General features: G+C 40.2%; 1 protein-coding gene across 1 annotated transcript in view; it reads left to right on the top strand.

The window, feature by feature from the left end:
- The first annotated feature begins 6445 nt into the window (after positions 1-6445).
- Positions 6446-20248, top strand: part of LOC138829571 (focal adhesion kinase 1-like) — a 93031-nt gene continuing 79228 nt past the window's right edge. The window contains exons 1-4 of the mRNA XM_070025921.1: positions 6446-6494; positions 7200-7287; positions 19316-19395; positions 19630-19692. Coding sequence (XP_069882022.1) covers positions 19331-19395; positions 19630-19692 — 128 coding nt within the window. The 5' untranslated portion in view covers positions 6446-6494; positions 7200-7287; positions 19316-19330. The remainder of the gene's footprint in view (positions 6495-7199; positions 7288-19315; positions 19396-19629; positions 19693-20248) is intronic.

Here is a 20248-nt window from a genome sequence, read left to right as displayed (position 1 = left end):
TTTGAGCTTAATAACTTTTTTGAAGCACATTTAGTTTTTAACTCATGCTCTCATAAGTGGCAGAAGAAGAAAGTCTTATGCTGCTGAATGGTTATAGAACAAGACAGAATGTTTAGACCCCAATGAAAAATTCAGACTTTCAATAGTAATAGGAAATTGAAATTCACAGTAGAATGGTGGATTACTGTATTCAAAGTGGTAAAGTACCCTAGAAGCAAATCAAGTGGAAAAATTAAGAGGAGCCTGTACTTCGGCATTTTAAGTTATTGTTCAAGAATCAGGTGATGTAGAGGCAGTTTCTTTAAATTTTAGAACCAATGTAGAAACAAATATCTCAGTAGGAAGAAAAGTCTTTGAAGGTTTCAGATTCAGAACAAAAAACTTGACTAAATTTAAACATACCTTAACTCCATAAAATAATGTAATGACAACTAACTTTAGATTTGAAGAAGTCTAGCATAATGTAGAAGTAAGAAGGAAACAAATTGTCTCAGCAAATAATAACCAAGGAGAAAAAAACAGTTCCAATCTTTTCTGTTGGTATCCAGTTAAGAAGGTGGTGGGTAGAGAGGTAAAGTGGTGGGATGTGTATGAGACTCAGTTCCAATGGTGCTCTGTGGTATCCAGTTAAGAAGGTGGTGGGTGGAGAGTAGTGAAATGGTGGGATGTGTATGAGACCCTTCAAACTGGAGTATTTGCTTAAATGTGTAAATTGTTTCTGTTCAGAAACTTGAAGTAGCTCTTAGCACATAGGGCAAAGCTCCAAAGGTTCTGACTCCCTTGTAGCGCTGCAGTCCTGTCTCCTATGGTTTGTTCTTCCTTATTGTAGTGACTTTGGTGCCTTTGGACTTTGCATCAACTCTATAATGTAGTTTAGGATTGTTTCCATAAATGCTCACATTGCCATTTGAGTAGGTAGTTTCTTCTCGTGTTAGCCATGTTAACTGATGAAAAGAATAGCTTCCTCAGGCTTTCTCGATCTCACCACCACCTTTGCCTTTACCTTTTACAACTTCTTACTTATTGACTCCTGTCTCTGGCTCTCTAACTCATTGGCTTTTTGTACAAGTCATTATGTTGACCTTTGGTGTGACCTTGGATGTGCTCTTCTCCTTGCTAGACTACTTGGGACTTCCAAGAGCAAGGACTCAACTATTGCCTTTTCCCATAGCCTTTATAATTGTTCCACTTTCTCCCTCAGAGACTTTTTCTTACCCATCACTATTCCTGCTATACAATACATATTCAGTAAAAGTACTTTAATGAAGTGCAATAAATTACTATACTGAGAATGTAACTTAAAGATAAGCCAAGCACAAAAATATAATGCTGTAGAACCTTGTATTCATGTAGTAATTAAGCACTGTTAACATAATGAAAATGAACTAGCTCGTTTTTAATTTATTCACAATTTCTGGAAGTGGCGCTGTGGCTCAAGTGGTAGAGCGCTAGCCTTGAGCCGAAGAGCTGAGGGACAGTGCTCAGGCCTAGAGTTCAAGCCCCACGACCGACAAAACAAACAAAAAAATTTATTCACAATTTCTGATAAGTGTATTTGACCTATGAGAAGACCTAAGGAAACAGGAGCATTAACTGGCACTGTTGTACTCTCAGCTGGATCCTGGGCCAGGAGAGGGGAAGGTAAGGGGTAGCTGTGAGATGTGAAGGCCTGATTAATAGACCAAGTACTTGCATCAATGTCAGTGTTCTGGCTCTATCTCACAGCTGTATTACGTTCATGTAAGTCTAAAATTTACAGAAGTTGAGTGAAGTGTATATAGGGCTTCTACAGTATATTGTAAATGCTTTTAAGTTTACTGCCCCCCTCCAATTGGGGGTTCCAATTGTATGTGTGCATTTAACAATAACAACAAAATCTTATAGATTACTGATTTGTTTGCTTGCACCACAGGGAGAAAAACTTTATGATACTGATTGAGGTGATTTTTATTTGTGCCTTAGTGTTTAACTGATGTTTTCATCCTTTTTGAAATAAAAATACATTCTATTAATATGAAGAGATAGTGTGTTTATGCATTTTTAAGCTTTCTATTTCACTGTTTGAGGGTTATGTTGTTTGCTTGGAATGTATACCATTATAATTTTTAACTTTTTCTGGTGTTCTCTTCCTATTCTTTGAGTTCAGTTTGTGTGAACTACATAAAAGCTCATGATCATGTACTTACTCATGCATTTCTTGTTACTAGTACCTAATTCTTATATGCCTCTTGGCAGTAATCTGTTGTCTCTGAATTGGTGACTTGTAGCCCACTTGATTAGAGGTGTACCCATTTCCCAAATTTTGTCTCCAGAGGAAGCCACTGTCCTAATTTTTGACATAATTTCTTCGCTTTTCTAAAGAAACATTCTACTTATGTTTTGTCCCACTCTGAAATCATGGCCATTTATTGTTTGAATCCCGGAGAAATGGTTTTATTGGACTCTTAATAGAAAGCCATGTAGATCATTGACAATCTCCTCAATCAGAACACACTATTAATAACATAGGAAGCTTTTGGAAGCATGAAGTTCAACAGCTGGTCAACTCTGAGATGGAAATAGGTGGGCACCAGTGCAGAACCATAGTTAGATTGAACTGCTCAGGACTAGTCTGAATTTGGAAGCTTGTTTTATGGCATGTGTTCTTTCTTGTTGAAATAGAGAAGGAGCTGAACTAAGAAGGAGCCTTCTTGGGTGACCTGGAGATACATGACCATTGAGCACATTATCAGCTGATCCATGAAATATGGTGGGGAGTTCATTTCCATTGAGTCAGTGGCTGTGCAACTTAATGTCCAAGCAGATTTAAAACTGACTTTTTTGGGAATCTGTAACTAAGACTATAGAGTAGTCTTGTTGTATGAGAGTTTAAGGAAATACAATACCCAAAAGCCCAACCCTGCTGCTCACACCTGTAATTCTAGCTACTCATAAGGCTGAGATCTGAGGATCGAGGTTCAAAGCCAGCTTGGCCAGGAATAATCTCTAAGACTTATCTCCAATTAACTGCCAGAAAACTGGAAGTGGTGCTATGGCTCTAAGTGGCTATAGTGCTTGCCTTGAGCAAAAGAGCTCAGGGACAAGGTCCAGGCTCTGAGTTCAAGCCCTACAACCAACCGGGAGAAAAACAACCACAACAACAAAACCCAAAACCTCAGAAGCCTTATATACCTTTCACTCAACTTCTGTAAATTTTAAAGATTTTTGTGAACTTAGTACAGCTGTTAGAGCCAGAACACTGACGTTCATGCAAGTACTTGGTCTGCTATGCAGGCCCTCACAACTCACAGCTGTCCCTTTACCTGCCCTTTTCCTGGCCCAGGATCCAGCTGAGAGTAAAACGGTGTCAGTTAACTCTCCTGTTTCCTTAGGTCTTCTCTAATCTGGGACAGTTCTTTAGTCTGCCTATCAGTCATGAATTTGATACTTCTGAACTATACTGACTTTTGTATTCCTCAAATAGTTTGACTGGTTTGTTTGTTTTTTCATGATTAAGGTTATGGATTTTGACAAAATTTCCACAATTGAGGTAGTATCTCATACCAATAAGGCTGTGAGGACAGTGACTTCATTTACAGGTGATTCTAACTTGAATCACTTGATTGTAGTGGTGGTGGTGGTAGACAGGTTTCTCCACTGTGAAATCACTGTTTCCCTTTTGTAATTAAGTAGTTTCTTGATTGAGAGACTGTGCAGATTTCCTGGTTCTCATTATATTTTCATCCATTAATCTTTGCATTCATGGATGACTCTGTTCTTGCATTGATTTGCTTTAATTTGTCCTAAGCAATGCATTTCTATTTCCATCCTTCCCAGCTTTTTAGAATTGTAGGTCTTTGTTCACATACCATCATTCTTAAGAGCTATCTGTGTTGTTTTGTGAACTTGGACTTTATTTATGACTGAGAATGTTTTTTGTTTTTTTTTTTGGGTCTGGTTGTGGGGCCTGAACTCTGGGCCTGAGCGCTGTCCCTCAGCTCTTCAGCTCAAGGCTAGCACTCTACCACTTGAGCCATAGCGCCACTTCCGGCTTTTTTCTTTTTGCTTAAGTGGTGCTGAGGAATTGAACCCAGGGCCTTGGGCATGAAAGGCAAGCGCTTTACCACTGAGCCACATTCCAAGCCCCCTTGGACTTTATTTATTATATAAACTGGCAGCTGGCAGCTGATCCATCTGAGAACCATGGTTATTAGGTCTTCAATTCCCCATAGCTTTCTTTTCTATTCCCCCCCCCTTTTTTTTTTATTTTGAGGAGAAAGTGAGGGGCAGTAGGGTATGAGCTCAGGGCCTTGCATGTGCTAGACAAGTGTTCTAACACTTGGAACATACAACCAGCCCTTCTTACTCTAGTTATTTTCCACCCTGGGCCTTGTGTTTTGTTGTTGGAATGACCTTTCTGTTGATGAGAGTGGAGAATTCAAATCTCCCACTATTAGTATGCCAGGGTCTCTCAGTGCTTCCATAAATAGGTCCAGAAATGTTTGTTTAATGAAACTGGGTGCACCAGTGTTTGGTCATTATACTAATTGTAATTTCCTTTTCATGAATTATTCCTTTTAATTAAAGTATATCCTTCTTTGTCTCTTCTGGCTGATTTTAGCTTGAAGTCTATTTTTATCAAATGTAAAGACTTCTGCCTTTTTTCGGGATCCATTTGCTTGGAAAATATTTCTGTCGAGAGAGAGAGAGAGAGAGAGAGAGAGAGAGAGAGAGAGAGAGAGAGAGAGAGAGAGAGAGAGAGAGAGAGAGAGAGAGAGAGAGAGAGAGAGAGAGAGAGAGAGAGAGAGAGAGAGAGAGAGAGAGAGAGAGAGAGAGAGAGAGAGAGAGAGAGAGAGAGACACTTCAGTTCAAGGCTAGCACTGTACCACTTGAGCCACAGAGCCACTTCTGGTTTTATAAGTGGTTTACCTGAGATAAGAGTCTCACAGACTTTCCTTCCCAGGCTGGCTTTGAACTTTGATCCTCAAATTTCAGCCTCCTGAGTGGCTAGGATTACAGGCGTAAGCCACTGACGCCAGGTGGATATGTGTTTCTTTTTTTTTTTTTTTTTTGGGTCCGGTCATGGGGCCTGAACTCTGGGCCTGGGTGCTGTCCCTCAGCTCTTCAGCTCAAGGCTAGCGCTCTACCACTTGAGCCATAGTGCCACTTCCAGCTTTTTTCTTTTTGCTTAAGTGGTGCTGGGGAATTGAACCCAGGGCCTCATGCATGCAAGGCAAGCGCTCTACCACTGAGCCACCTTCCCAGCCCTGGATATGTTTCTTGTAGGCAACAAGTGATTAGATTTTTCTGTTTTTCCTGTACTAAGGATTGAACTCAGGACCTTAAGCTTGCTAGGCAACACTCTTACCATTGAACTATGCCTCTTGTAATCCAAGTTGTTGCTCTATATATTTTGATTGGAGAATTAAGAAATTAACCTTTCTATGTTAATATTGAAAGGTATGTTGTATTTTCTGTCTTTTTTTAAAAAAAAGACATATATATGTCTGTGAGATATTCTTTCCTATTCATACTTTACTAATCTCAGATAGTAGGATTTATTTTTTCCTGCTTTTGATTTTCTTCTTTTTTGGGTAGCATTCCATGTGTACTGGGACTGGGGCTTATCGTCAGGGTCTGGACAGTGTCACTTTTTATTTTTTGCTCAAGGGTGGCACTCTACCACTTGAGCCACATCTCTACTTCTGGCTCTAACTTGCAGTCCTCAGATCTCAGCCTCCTGAGTAGCTAGAGCCACTGGTAGACTTGAGCCACTGGTACCCAGCTGGTGAAATTCCTTTAGCCATTGGTAATCATGGAAGTTTTTTATTTCAAACCCACCCCCCCCTTTTTTTTATGCTGGTACTGGGGCTTGAACTCAGAACCTGGGTGCTGTCCCTTACCCTTTTTACTCAAGGCTGGCACTCTACCACAGCTCCACTTTTGGCTTTTGGGTGGTTAATTGAAGATAAGAGTTGGACTTTCTTGCTCAGGGTGGCTTTGAACCTCCATCTTCACTCATGGTTGATGCTTGCCTATTGTGTGCTTGCCTAGGTTCAATTCTCAGTACTGCAAAGAATAAATGGCAGGAGGGAGGGAGGGAAGGAGAGAGGGATAAAGGAAGGAAGGTAGGTGGTAGGTAGGCAGGCAGGCAGGCAAGAGAGAGAGAGAGAGAGAGAGAGAGAGAGAGAGAGAGAGAGAGAGAGAGAGAGAGAGAGAGAGAAACATTCACTATGTCTAACAGAGGTCTCACATCCAGAGTCTACTAAACATCTTCACATTAGCAGTTGGTTAGAAGAAAGGCAGAAAATCCAGCTGGAGAGATGACAGCTTGAGCTGTCATAATAGAAGGTCCAATGAACATATCTTCATATGAGTGCTAGTTCAAACACTCAGTTTATTAGTTGTACAGGAAATGTTAATTAAAATCCCATGAATAATTACTATGCCCTTTAGAGTGAGCTCACCTGCAGGTGCCGGTAGACCATGAGGACATAGAAGACCTCAAGCTGCTGGTGAGTGACTTACCCTGTTACCTGCCCATCCCTTTTGGCATACATGGTAGTAACTACTCTTACTCATATCTGTACTCATTATGACTCAGACTGTGCTTGGGTACATATGTTACCAGAAGACATAGAAGAGTATTTATATAAGCATACTCACACATATATATACACACATACATACACATAGAAACATAACAAGAACCACACAGAGTGCATTCAAAAAAAGTTGAAAAAATGTCCCTAGTACCATTAGTCATATAGCCAAAAAGTTGAATGTGGCCAGTGACAGTACAGAGGATAAATAATTATACAGGGCTATGCAATTCAGCATAGATCAAAACACAGCTATTAGCATATTGTGGAATGAAAGACAGCAGGCAGCATGGACACATGGTGCATGGTATTCCAGTTCCCTTATCTAAATTAGACACAGGAATACGTCTAGAAAGGGTAGGAGGGTGGACAGGGGGGAGCATAATCCACAGGCTATAGGCCTTGTGTTCTCCTCATGCTCTGTTTCCTCATATACCTCTGACAGGTATACTTGTTTTGTGCTGAAAAAGAATCTCAGTTTAAAGAATAATTGATTACACTTGCTCTTATTTTTAAATTCATATTTCAGAGTCATTGACAATAATAGTATAGTTTAGACCATAAATTGAGAAAATTAGTTTTTTTTTAATTACTCTTATTTTGTGAATTTCTTTTTAGGTATGAATTAAGAATTCGTTATTTGCCAAAAGGATTTCTAAACCAGTTTACTGAAGACAAGCCAACTCTGAATTTCTTCTACCAACAGGTATAAGAGAATAATATACTTCATTTTGTTTCTTTGACTCTTAATAGGTTTCATTTTTATCTAGGTTTACATAGAGTAAACCTAACATTTGAGAGAGTATCAATTCTTCAGTGTATGACAATGAGAATCTTTTACCCAAATAAATATTGTATGTGCTCTGAGAAATCTTCACTTGGAGACAGTGAACCCATTTACATTTTTCTACAATTCAAGAGTCATTTTGCCTATCAATAAATTTCATATATAAAAATTGTTACAGTGAACTTTACCCATCTTGATTACAGTTTGCATAATTAAGTAATAATAGTTTTTTACACCAGCTAGCTTGTTTTTTATACCTTAGGCAATAAATATCTGTGACCTAGATGTACGAACACAATATTACAACCAAGTAAATGTTACTGCTTAATAATACTGAAGACTATGTCTCCAAAGGCTACTAAATATCAAAGCATTCATACAATTTTGTTGTTTAGTATACTTTTTTTTTGGTCTTAATGGACATATTAAATGTCTGTTTTGGGTCAGGATTGCTGAAACTAATTTACTCTTTTTTTTAATTTTAATTTTTATTTTATTGTGAAAATACTGTACAGAGGGGTTACAATTACATGGGCAAGATAATGAGTACATTTCTTATCAAGCATTGTAGCCTCCTCCTTTGTTTCCCCTTCCCCAACCCTTCCCACCCAAAACTAATTTACTGTTTATTATTATTAATTTCCTCTATTTGCTTTACTTATTTATTTATCTCCTCTTATTTGTTCCTTTTATCTTCTAGAAAAATCTTGGAAACAATTAGCTTGTGTTGCTTGTAAGTGTGAACTATAGGACTATATGTAGAAAGGTTGTCATCTTAGTGTAAGTGTGTGCAGTGGGAATGGCGCCCAGGAATATGTCCTTGAGGAAAGAGTTCACCTTCAGATTAGGAAAAGTTGAACTTTCTCTATAGGAAGGGGAGGGGAGAGAAAAAAAATATTTCTGTTTAAGTCTAAGCTAAAGTATGTGAATAAAAATCAGGTCATAGGGAATACATCCTGCAAATGGAGGAGCTTAGGTTTGTTCATATAGGTTATTTGAAGCATGTACTTAGTGAATGCCTTGATTAGATTTGTGTGTGTGTGTGCACGTGCGCGCGTGCACGTCAGACTTGGGCCTCGAACTCAGGGGCTTTTTTTTTGGGTGGTTATTTGCAGATAAGAGTCTCTTGTACCTTCATGTCTGACCTGGTTTCAAACCACAGTCCTCAAATCTCAGCCTCCTGAATAGAGAATTTTCAGTTTTTAAGTGAGATCACCCTGATTGGATGTCAGTGTGGAAATGGAATAGATTTGTAAAGATGCAAGCATGTTAGGAGAGATCTTTACCCAGTCCAAAAAGAAATAAGAAAGTTTAAGAGTATAGTAATAAGCTAATGTGGTGGATGAATTTGACAGTATCCTGAGACAACTAAAATGAACTAGAAAAATAAGGAAGAAACATAGGTATAAGACTGGACATATAGTACCAGGAAGGTACAGTGGTGGATTAGATTAAGGAGAGTGAGATGAGAAGGTGAAAGTCTCTTTCCTCCCTGTGTGAGATAATACAGAGCTTACAAGAGTCACAGTGAGAAGGCAGGCGGCTACACAAGTCTCTACCAGTTGGAATTGGGGTAAGGTAGAGTCATGCAGAAAATGTCAGGTGTGGGCTGGGAAGGTGGCTCAGTGGTAGAGCGCTTGCCAGGTTCGATTCCTCAGCACCACATAAGCAGAAAAAACTAGAAGTGGCGCTGTGGCTCAAGTGGTAGAGCACTAGCCCTGAGCTGAAGAGCTGAGGGACAGCGCCCAGGCCCAGAGTTCAGGCCCCATGACTGACAAAAAAAAAAAAGAAAAAAGAAAAAGAAAAAAGAAAATGTCAGGTGTCAGGGAAGTAACCTGTAGGTAGTTTGAAGATTTACAGGAATACTGACTTGAATCAGAGAGAAGTTAATTATGGCTGAGTAGACAGACAGGGCATGTTTGGATTCCAGCTAAGATTGTTGTTGATCTACTCATAAGTTGATGACCTACCCAGCTTACAAATGGCTCTTGTGTACCTCACTCTGTTGCACTTACTAGCTGTCTGATAAATTGAACATTTTGGTGCCAGTGTTGACAAGAGAGTTTAACTGGCATGTTTTTACAGCTTATGTGTGTGTCATCTGAAATGCTGGGGCTAGAGGTCTTTCTGATCAGAATCATGTTGCTGTTTGGGTATTTGCATATATAATTAGATGTTCTGAGAATGTCTTGAAGTGTATACATGAGATCATTTGTGCTTCACATGCTCCTTTTTTTGGGGTGGGGGGAGTCCAGTCGTGGGGCCTGAACTCTGGGCCTGGGCGCTGTCCCTCAGCTCTTTAGCTCAAGGCTAGCGCTCTACCACTGAGCCACAGCACCACTTCCCGCTTTTTTTCCCCTGCTTATGTGGTGCTGAGGAATCGAACCCAGGGCCTTAGGCATGCAAGGCAAGCGCTCTACCACTGAGCCACCTTCCCAGTCCCTCACATACTCCTTATACACATAACCTGAAAGCAATCTTATATATATATTAAAATGATTTGGGGCATGAAGCAAAGTTCCATGATGTGAAATTCTTTACTTGCACCATCTTGTCAAAACTCCAAAACTCCAAAGTTATGGGATTGGGAGCATTTTGAATTTTAGTTTCAAATTAGAGTACTTTACTTACATGGCATTTTTTTTTCCTGCTAGATGATAAACTTTGATATTGGCATAGTTTCTCTGAGAAACAAATTTACCTACTAAGGAAATATATGGTTACTTTGATGGCATTGGTTTCCTGAATACATGATACAGGCCTAAATAGCTCATGGTTTCTCCTTTTATATTTTCTAGGCTGACCTAAAAATCAACAACTTTTCTGTTCCTTTTACCTTTACCACCCTCTTCCTAGCTTGTCCTAGTTTTTACTTTTTGAAAACTGTATGGTCAACAGTACTACTGTGAATGCCAGTGAGTCCAAAAGATCTTCTTTCCTAAGAGGACATATTTCACTGTAGTGTGGAATCAAGTTGAATAGTCCTTATAAAACGCTAAATATAGGGGCTGGGAAGGTGGCTCAGTGGTAGACTGCTTGCCTTGCATGTATAAGGCTCTGGGTTTGATTCCTTAGCACCACATAAGCTGGAAGTGGCACCGTAGCTCAAGTAGTAGAACACTAGCCTTGAGCTGAAGAGCTGAGGGACAGCACCAGGCCTAGAATTCAGGCCCCAGGGGCTGGGATGTAGCTCAGTGGCAAAGCACTTGCCTAGCAAGTGCAACATCCTGGGTTCGATCCCCAGTGCCAAAAAAGAAAAAAGACCAAAAAAAAAAAAAAGAATTCAGGCCCCAGGACCGACCAAATCAACAACAACAAAAAACAACGCTAAGTATAATGTTCAGTGAATACTGTTGTGCATTTTACAGCTATGTGGGCTGAGGTCCTTTTCTGAGCCTCTTGCTTATTGTCCCATTTCTTACCATAGGGATTATTAATGTGGATTAAATGAGAAAAACCTGCCTGTCAAGTAATTTCCTAATCATTCTTTAAATCTGGCTGTGCAGGCAATAGCAGGCTGCCTAGCATTGAGAATTTATTATTTGTAATCAAGATGCAGGCTTTGGTTGGTTCATGCCCTGTTCTCTCCTCCCTGTGCTGTCTACGACCCTTGAAGTCTTCCTTACCACCTTTTGCTGTCATCCATTTCTACTCTGTTTTTGGGGTCTTTTTGGTCAGTCATGGGGCTTGAACTCTGGGCCTGGTTGCTATCCCTTAGGTATTCAGCTCAAGGCTAGCCCTCTACCACATGAGCCACAGCGCCATTTCCAGTTTTCTAGTTAGTGGTTTATTGGAATAAGAGTCTCACAGACTTTCCTGCCCAGGCTGGCTTTGAACCGTGATCCTCAGATCTCAGCCTCCTGAGTAGCTAGGATTATAGGTGTGAGCCACTGGCGCCCGGCTAAAATGTACCATTCCCTTTTTTTTGTTTGTTTTGGGTTTGTTGTTGTTGTTGTTTTGTCGGCAGTGAGGCTTGAACTCTGGGCCTGGGCACTCTCCCTCAGCTCTTCAGCTCAAGGCAAGCGCTTGAGCCACAGCACCACTCTACTTCTCTGTTTTTATCTTGTCTTCTTTTTCATTTTTAAAGTTTGTTTATTCATGTGGCATATGTTTGTAAAGTACAGAAAATACTCGAAAGCATCTCATCTCTGTTATACTATTTGTCATATGTGCTTTTACAGTAGTTTCCCAAGTACACACTTTGTTTTTGGGTGCTGGTCCTGGGGATTGAACTCAGGGCATGGGTGATATCCTTGAGATTTTTTTGCTTAGAGCTAGCACTCAACCACTTGAGCCACAAGTCTACTTCCTGGTTTTTTGGTCATTAATTGGAGATAATTTGATAGTTAATTGGACTTTCCTGCCCAAGCTGGCTTTGAACTGTGAACCTCAGATCTCTGCCTCCTGGGTAGCTAGGATTGCAGGTATGAGGCCAGTGCTTGGCTTCCACTTATACACATTTTGCAGGAATACAGCTGCAGCTAAGTCATGCCCTATTCCCATGATAATTCTCTGGTTTACATGACAATAAACAGGGAGAGCTAGGTGTGATACTTGTAGCCACAAATGAGCAGGGGAGAAGGGACACTTCATGATTTCTCAGAATTTACACTTGGACAGTACTAGGCCTTCAGTTGGGATGTGTCTCACTGCAGTCTTGAATCAAGTTGAGTAGTCCCTATAAACATAGAAAACCTAGGGCTGGGAAGCTGGCTTAGTGGTAGAATGCGTGGCTTACATGCATGAGGGCCCTGGGTTTGATTCCTCAGCACCACATAAGCAGAAAAAGTCCAAAGTGGCGCTGTGACACTCAAATGGTATTGCTGAGGGATAGCGCCCAGGCCCAGAGTTCAGGCCTCACAACGGACTAAAAGAAACAAAAATTAATGTAAAGTGCAGTGAATACTGTTGTATGCTTCCTTGCATTTTGTAGCTCTGTAGCCTAGGACAGTTCTTTTCCTGAGGTGTGTTTGGCAGCCCCCTTGCTATCAGCATCATTTTCTTTTTTTTTTTTTTTTTTTTGGGGGGGGGTCCGGTTGTGGGGTCTGAACTCTGGGCCTGTGCGCTGTCCCTCAGCTCTTCAGCTCAAGGCTAGCACTCTACCACTTGAGCCACAGCGCCACTTCCGACTTTTTTCTTTTTGCTTAGGTGGTGCTGAGGAATCGAACCCAGGGCCTCGTGTATGCAAGGAAACCGCTCTACCACTGAGCCACCTTCCTAGCCCCAGCATCATTTTTTAAATAAGAAACAGTGGAACACTGACAGTTTCTCTATTTGACCTAATAATTTGATCTATAGGAATTTATTCTAAAATGTAATAAGATGTACATGTATGTCTGTATGAGATTACTCAAGAATATTACAGTAACAGAAAGGGAAATGGAAGCATTGCATCTCTACTGGGTTAGTAAGCCCTGTGGAATTTCAAGTCTGTGCATCATCATAACAGCAATGCATAGCAGTTGATATCCATGGATGTGAAAGGTCCTGTATTAAAGGCTACTCTTTAATTTGTTGAAAAAAATGATCAATTTTAAATTTTATCCTGAACTAATGAAGTTCTGAAAATACAAGTTTTCACTGCTAGCTTGGCAAGTCATTATGTATTTGACTTCTTGTGATAAAGCCTCAATGAAGACTCAGTCCTAATATGTGTTTTGAGATTTCACAATTATCACAGATAATCTTTGTATACATAGGTACACTCATACATAGGTACGAGTGTAGACTTAATTCCAAAGTTCTCCTATTTAAACTAACACACATTGTCTCTCTTTTTTTTCCCTCTAAATAATAGTCTTTCAAGCTATTTATAGCCACTGGGAATTTAGGTGAAATACTAAGAACTTGCCGTGGAATTGTCATTGAATTCTGAAATGAATTAATCACTTTATAAGGGTTTTGGAATTTGATTACATCACTACCTGTGAAAAATCTGTAATATTTGATATAAATATATATATAATATATATGTATTATGTGAATTTTCCCTGAATTCTAAACTAAATTAGTCCTTTTTATGTGTGTCAGTTCTGAGGCTACACTCAGGGCTTGGGCCCTCTCCCTGGGCTTTTTGCTATAAGCTAGTGTTCCACCACGTGAGCCACAGCTCCACTTGCAGCTTTTTGGTGATTGTTGGAGGTAAGAGTCTCAACAGATTTTCCTGACTAAGGTGGCTTTGAATATCAGTTCTCATATCTCAGCCTCTTGAGTAGCTAGGATTACCGGCATAATCCACTGGTCCCTGGCTTAAATCAGTGCTTTTTTTTTTTGTTTGTTTGGATCGGTCGGTCGTGGGGCTTGAGCTCTGGGCCTGGGTGCTGTCTCTTAGCTCTTCAGCTCAAGGCTAGTGCTCTACCACTTGAGCCACAGAGCCACTTCTGGTTTTCTAGTGATTTATTGGAGATAAGAGTCTTACAGACTTTCCTGCCTTGACTGGCAAAAAACCGTAATCCTCAAATCTCAGCCTCCTGAGTACCTAGGATTAACAGGTGTGAGCCACCTGTGCTCAGCTAAATCAGTGCATTTTTAAATTGACTGTAACATTGAAGACATCTGTTGTTTTGTAAGCTGTTAACTGTGCAAAACCCCTGATACTGCTCATGCAAAAATTCCCTGTCCCATGACCCTCCAGAAGTTTGTCCTGAAGTTTGTGTTTATCACTCCTTGATTCCTTTTGTTGACCATTTGTCATGTTTTGTTTTGTTTTCTGTTAGTTGACTCTAGTTATAGGGGGAGAGTGATTCCAACCAGTCTCACTCCTGCTGTCACTCTCCCCACACACAGAAAGCTCCATCAGATTTCATTGTTGCTTTCATAGTTAAAAATAATACTCACTATCTTGCTTTTCTCTTTCCTCATTCCTATCTTTCCCTAAGTAGTCCCTTAACTGATTCATTAACAGACCAAGAGTGAAGTATTTTGCAGTCTTGCCCTAAGGTACAAGCTGACCCTAGTTCTCCAGCCCTCTATGTGTTTGTCATTGGCTTGAGTTTGGCTTTGTTTCCCACTTCACTGAAGCATTTGAGAAGAGTTTGCTTAAAATCTACTTCCCTAAAATCTACTTGTTTAAAAGCTACTTCCTTTCAATGAGCAGATTGATGAGGACATTTGATTGTAACTGGTAGGAATGTGATCGTCCAGATATTTCAATTTGTATCCCTTGTGAGTCAATTAAAAAATAATTTGCACTGTGGTTAGAAATTGTAGTTCATTTGAAACAGATAGTTCATATTTTGTCCAAAGCAGTCTTGTTGAGTAGACTGTGTTACCTTTAATCTTTCACTGCAGGCAATTAAATAAATACCTGTTATTTCAAGGATGATAATTCTGTTCTTCCAGTTTAAGTCTCTAGTATCTTTTTTTTCTGCCTAAAAGACACCACTACTATATGATGACTTTTTTCAGGGTACTTTAAAGCAGTCTTACTGACTGATTTTTACATCACTATTGAAATTTGCTTTCACCCTGTCTCTTTGTAGCTGATCTATCTTTTCTTTGGCTTGTTTTAGGATCCTTTTTGTCTTAGATAGTGTGTGCTTTTATTACAAACCAATTGTGGATTTCCATTTTCTTCTTGATCTCTGTTGTATTCGTGTGCCTCTCTGGTTTCCCTCTTTTTAATCAATTCTGGACTTAGTATTGTACAGATACTGCCTCCGTTCCTTGTTATTCCTTCTCAGAGTTAAGCTAACATCAGCATTGTCTCTCATTTATTCCTTCATACCCATTAACTTCTGTTTCATAGTTTCATGGTCTCTCTAGGATATATAATTCAGAATGTATCAGATCACTAACTCTTTATAGTTCATTTTATGTTTAGTAAATTTGAGTTTTTATTTCATTTTTCACACACATTTTATTTCTTTAAAAATTATCAATTTCAGCCAGGTGCCGGTAGCTCACCACTGTAATCCTAGCTACTCAGGAAGCTGAGATTTGAGGATCATGGTTCAAAGCCAGCCTGGGCAGGAAATCCATGAAACTCTTTATCTCCAATAAACCACCAGAAAACCAGAAGTGGCACTGTAGCTCAAGTGGTAGCGTGGTAGCCTTGAGCTGAAGAGCAGAGGGACAGTGCTCAGGCCCAGAGTTCAAGCCCCACGACCGATGAAAAAAAGAATTGTCAATTTCTGTTTCATTATCCTTATCACTTGATCTCTACTGTGTTTTTCTTTTACTGTTTCATATTTAGTTACTGTCTTCATTCTGGCCTTTGGAGTCCTTGGCTTTTTATCCATGGGTAATGGATTATGCTGGCTCTTACATGGTCTTTTTCATTGTGTGTTCTGAAACCCTTCTTCATTGGGCCTCACAACAACATTTGTGGACATTCCTTTTTCTAAAGGTTTTTACTTAGCTGGGAAGGTGACTTAGTGGTAGAGTACTTGCCTAACATGCATGAAGCCGTGGGTTTGATTCCTCAGCACCACATAAGCAGAAAAAGCAAGAAGTGGAACTGTGGCTCAAGTAGTAGAGTGCTAGCCTTGAGCACAGAGAGGCTCAGGGACAGCACCCAGGCCCTGAGTTCAACCCTAGGACTGGCAAAAAAAAAAAAAATTAAAACAAAACAAAACCAAAACCCTAAAGGTGTTTTTACTTGCTGGGAAAGAGGCTCTACTAAATGTGGCCTTTTGAGCAGTTACCCCAAATTATGCGGACTACAGGGTTTAAGAATCAGAGTGTCATGGGCTGGGAAGTTGGCTCAGTGGTAGAGCGCTTGCCTTGCATGCCTGAGGCCCTGGGTTTGATTCCCCAGCACCACATAAGCAAAAAGAAAAAAGCCGGAGGTGGCACTTGTGACTCAAGTGGTAGAGCGCTAGCCTTGAGCTGAAGAGCTGAGGGACAGTGCCCAGGCCCAGAGTTCAGGCCCCACAACTGGACCCCCGCACCCCCAAATTAAAAAAAAAAAAGAATCAGACTGTCACATGGGGAAGCAGGGACCAGTGTTCAGTGCTCAGTCCTCAGCTGGCTACAGCAGACACTTTTTCCAATTGGTCTCCCAGCCTTCTCAGGGTCTTAGCTTGCTTCTTCATCCTGGCCCTATCCTCTTTTCATTTACCTTTGTTTGGTCCCCATACACAGGTAAGAACATAGAGTGTTCTTTTTTTTTTTTTTTTTTTTTTGTCAGTCGTGGGGCTTGAACTCTGGGCCTGGGCGCTGTCCCTCAGCTCAAGGCAAGCGCTCTACCACTTGAGCTACAGCACCACTTCCGGTTTTTCTGGTGGTTTATTGGAGATAGGAGTCTCTCGGTCTCTCCTGCCCGGGCTGGCTTTGAACCGCGATCCTCAGATCTCAGCCTCCTGAGTAGCTAGGATTATAGGCGTGAGCCACCAGCGCCCGGCCATTGAGTGTTCTTATATTGTTCAGGACTCTAGTTCTGGTTCAGCTGGCAAGCCTCTTTAGCTGTCTTTTTGGAATCCTGGCCAGTGATTATTATTTCTATGCAGGGCCCTGAGAGAAAGGAGCTTGGTGGTTTAAGACCTGAAAGAAGGCCATTGTGGCTGGGGATGGGAGAACAGCTAAGAAGACAGTGGTGTCTGAGAGATGAGATAGTAAGGCATTTCCTCTTTTGCCCTTATTATGAAAGGCTCAGGGAAGGTTTTGTTTCCAGGGATAACAGTACCCAGCTAGGTTTCAAAGGCATTATTCATTTGTTTTCAGTTGTCTCATAAGCTAAGGGTGATCTCCTGACAGTCCACAAGCATCATGGCTGAATTTGATTACTCTCGTGACAGTTCAACTGTTGGGAACTTAATTTCTTTTACTTCAGGGTTTTACTTTTGTTGCAATATTTTATTATAAAATTTATCCAGTTGAGGGCTGGGAAGGTGGCTTAGTGGTAGAGTGCTTGTCTTGCATGCATGAGGCCCTGGGTTTGATTCCTCAGCACCACATTCGCATTTTTAAAAAAAGCCGGAAGTGGCGCTGTGGCTCAAGTGGTAAAGTGCTAGCCTTGCGCTGACAAGCTGAGGGACAGCGCCCAGGCCCAGAGTTCAGGCCCCACGACTGGACCCCCCCCCCAAAAAAAAAAATTATCCAGTTGAAACTTGAAAGAGTTTTACAGTGATCCTGTGTTTGTCCACATGGATTCTGCCTGTGGCATTTAGTATGCTTCCCTTTACCTTTTATCTGCTCATCTTGGGGATATTTCATTATAATTTCTGATTAAAGTATATAACATGAATATTGTTTTAGAGTTCAATATTGAATTACAGCTTAAAAATGTAATATTTATATGTACTTAAGTATGCAGCTAATATATTTGTATTGTTGAATTTTCACAAATGCATTCACTAATCATCTAACTGCCTTTCAGGAAGTAGACTATTGTTATCAACACCAGTGCTTCCTGTCAACCCTTTCCAATTAGCCCACCTCAATTACAAGCATCCTGTGTTTCTGTTTTACCACTACTGTGGTTTGGGTTACCTTTTGTTCCTTATAAACCAATTCATATGGTCTGTATCTCCAACCCCCCGCCCTCTGGTTGTGGGGCCTGAACTCTAGACCTGGGCGCTGTCCCTCAGTTCTTCAGCTCAAGGCTAGCACTCTATCACTTGAGCCAGAACACCACTTCCAGCTTTTTTCTGCTTATGTGGTGCTGAGGAAATCAAACTCAGGGCCTCATGCAAGCAGGGCAAGCACTCTTCCACTGAGCCACCTTCCCAGCCCCACATGATCTGTTTTTAGTGTATGCCTTTGTTTTCAGCATCATGTTTTTTGTCTTGTTTAATTGTGCTGAGATTTGAACTTAGAGCCTCCAGCTCTGTTTGTTTGTTTGTTTGTTGTTGCTTTTGTGGTTTTTTTGTTTCTGTTTGTGCTAGTCCTGGGGCTTGAACTCAGGGCCTATCACTGAGCTTCTTTTTGCTCAAGGCTAGCACTCTACCTCTTGAGCCACAGCACCACTTCTGGCCTTTTCTTTTTATGTGGTACTGAGGAATCAAACCCAGGGCTTAATGCATGCTAGGCAAGCACTCTACCATTGAGCAACATTCCCAGCCTGTGTTGGTTCTTTTTGAGGAGATAGTCTTATGAACTTTGCCCATACTGGCTTTGAACTCTGATCATATAATTCTGAGCCTCCAGGTAGCTAGCATAGTAAGTGTGAGCCACCAGTATGGCTAGTTAGGATCATGTTTTTGAGATTTCAGTCATTTGTTTCTTTTTATTATTGAGGCGTTTTTTGTTTTATAAATATATTGTAAGGCTTTAAAAAAATTCTCTCATTAATGGATATCTTACCTTTTTCTCAAAGTACTGTTAATGAAGTGACTATAAATAATTATAAACATCATTTTTACTACTGTTAATGAAATGACTAAGCTAGTGTAAGCATCATTACTTCTGAAATTTAATAGCTTGGTTTGAGAAAGTGCCAGTCCCTCTGCCAAAATTGTTTTTCGTTTTTATATTAGTAGCACATGAGTTCCTGTTGTTCCTATTCCGTTTTTCAATTTAGCCTGACTAGTATGTGTGGTGGAAACATATACTGGTTTTCAGACACTTGTCTGAGGACTGAACAGTAATGGCTGAGCTTTCTCACATGTCTGTCTCTGCACTCAAGAGGGCAGAGGCAGGAGGGGCACATGTTCAGGGTCCTCCTGGGATATACGTAGTTAGGCTTGTCTCACTGTATATTAGAGGAGAGGTCCCAGTTTGTTTTTGCTTTTGAACACCTGGGAAAGGCATACAGAACCTTCACATAAATGTGGTGCAGCGTGTGAGTTCCATGTGTGCTTTCTTAGCCTATAAGGACCTCTTTTGGTAGGAAAATGCTACTCTTTTGGTTATTTTTGATAATACTAATTTTCTGTTTAGAATTAAGCATAGATATTGACACAGTTTAAACAGACATGTACAAGGTACTCAGCAGAAGTTTATCAAGCAATTGCATTGAAAAACTATTCCTTTAAAAAACAGCTATTTCCCATTCCTTCTATCACAGGTGAAGAGTGACTACATGTTAGAGATAGCTGATCAGGTGGACCAGGAGATTGCTTTGAAGTTGGGTTGTCTAGAAATACGGTAGGTGGCAACTGTATACTGTATTCTGTATTCATTTGTATTTCTCATTATTTTTGAAATTTTTCCAGATATTTTCCCTTTCCTTATACTATTATCAACAAAATCTTGGATGGACTGTGAAAAAACTGTGAATTATTTATTTATTCTGCTTAGGCACCTCTCCCCAGTTTTTGTCTTTTAACAACAAACGATTCCTTGTATACACATACACATTTATATCTTCCCTGATTTTAGGCGATCGTACTGGGAGATGCGAGGCAATGCGTTAGAAAAGAAGTCTAACTATGAAGTATTAGAGTAAGTATTACGCACTGGAGCTACACTTGTGAAGATTCAGATAAATCATGCTAATTTATCTTGACTTAAGTATTGACTGAAATATTGCTGTTTCCCAAACCTGTATATTGATAGAGGGAAAGTTTTAAGAAAAGATTCTTGAATACATTAATTTTGTTAACATTTTAATTTGTTCTTAAATGCCTTAGTGCTAATGTGCATGTTCTGTGAAATAAATGCAATAGACATTTTTGTGTTTGTAGATTGACTCTCACTAGAATAACTCATATTTTACACTGAAATCCAGAATTGCCTATAAATTGCTTATAAATTATTCTATACTTTTTAAAAGCAAATGGACAATAGGGTTTCATGTTTATCTCTAGGTGAGAGTGGACTGGATTTCTCTAGCATATGTTCCCATGTACCTGTCATGCCAGGCTCATGACACTATGCATTAATTGATTGGTCAATCCTGAGGCTTGAACTCAGGGCCTAGTTGCTGTCCCAGAATTTATTTTGCTCAAGGTTTGTGCTCTACTTCTTTTTTTTTTTTTTTTGGGTCCGGTTGTGGGGT

This window comes from Dipodomys merriami, unplaced genomic scaffold (genome assembly GCF_024711535.1).
Source record: "Dipodomys merriami isolate MVZ:Mamm:240054 unplaced genomic scaffold, mDipMer1.0.p SCAF_174, whole genome shotgun sequence".
NCBI classification, from domain to species: domain Eukaryota; kingdom Metazoa; phylum Chordata; class Mammalia; order Rodentia; family Heteromyidae; genus Dipodomys; species Dipodomys merriami.
This window is presented reverse-complemented; position numbering and strand designations above follow the sequence as displayed.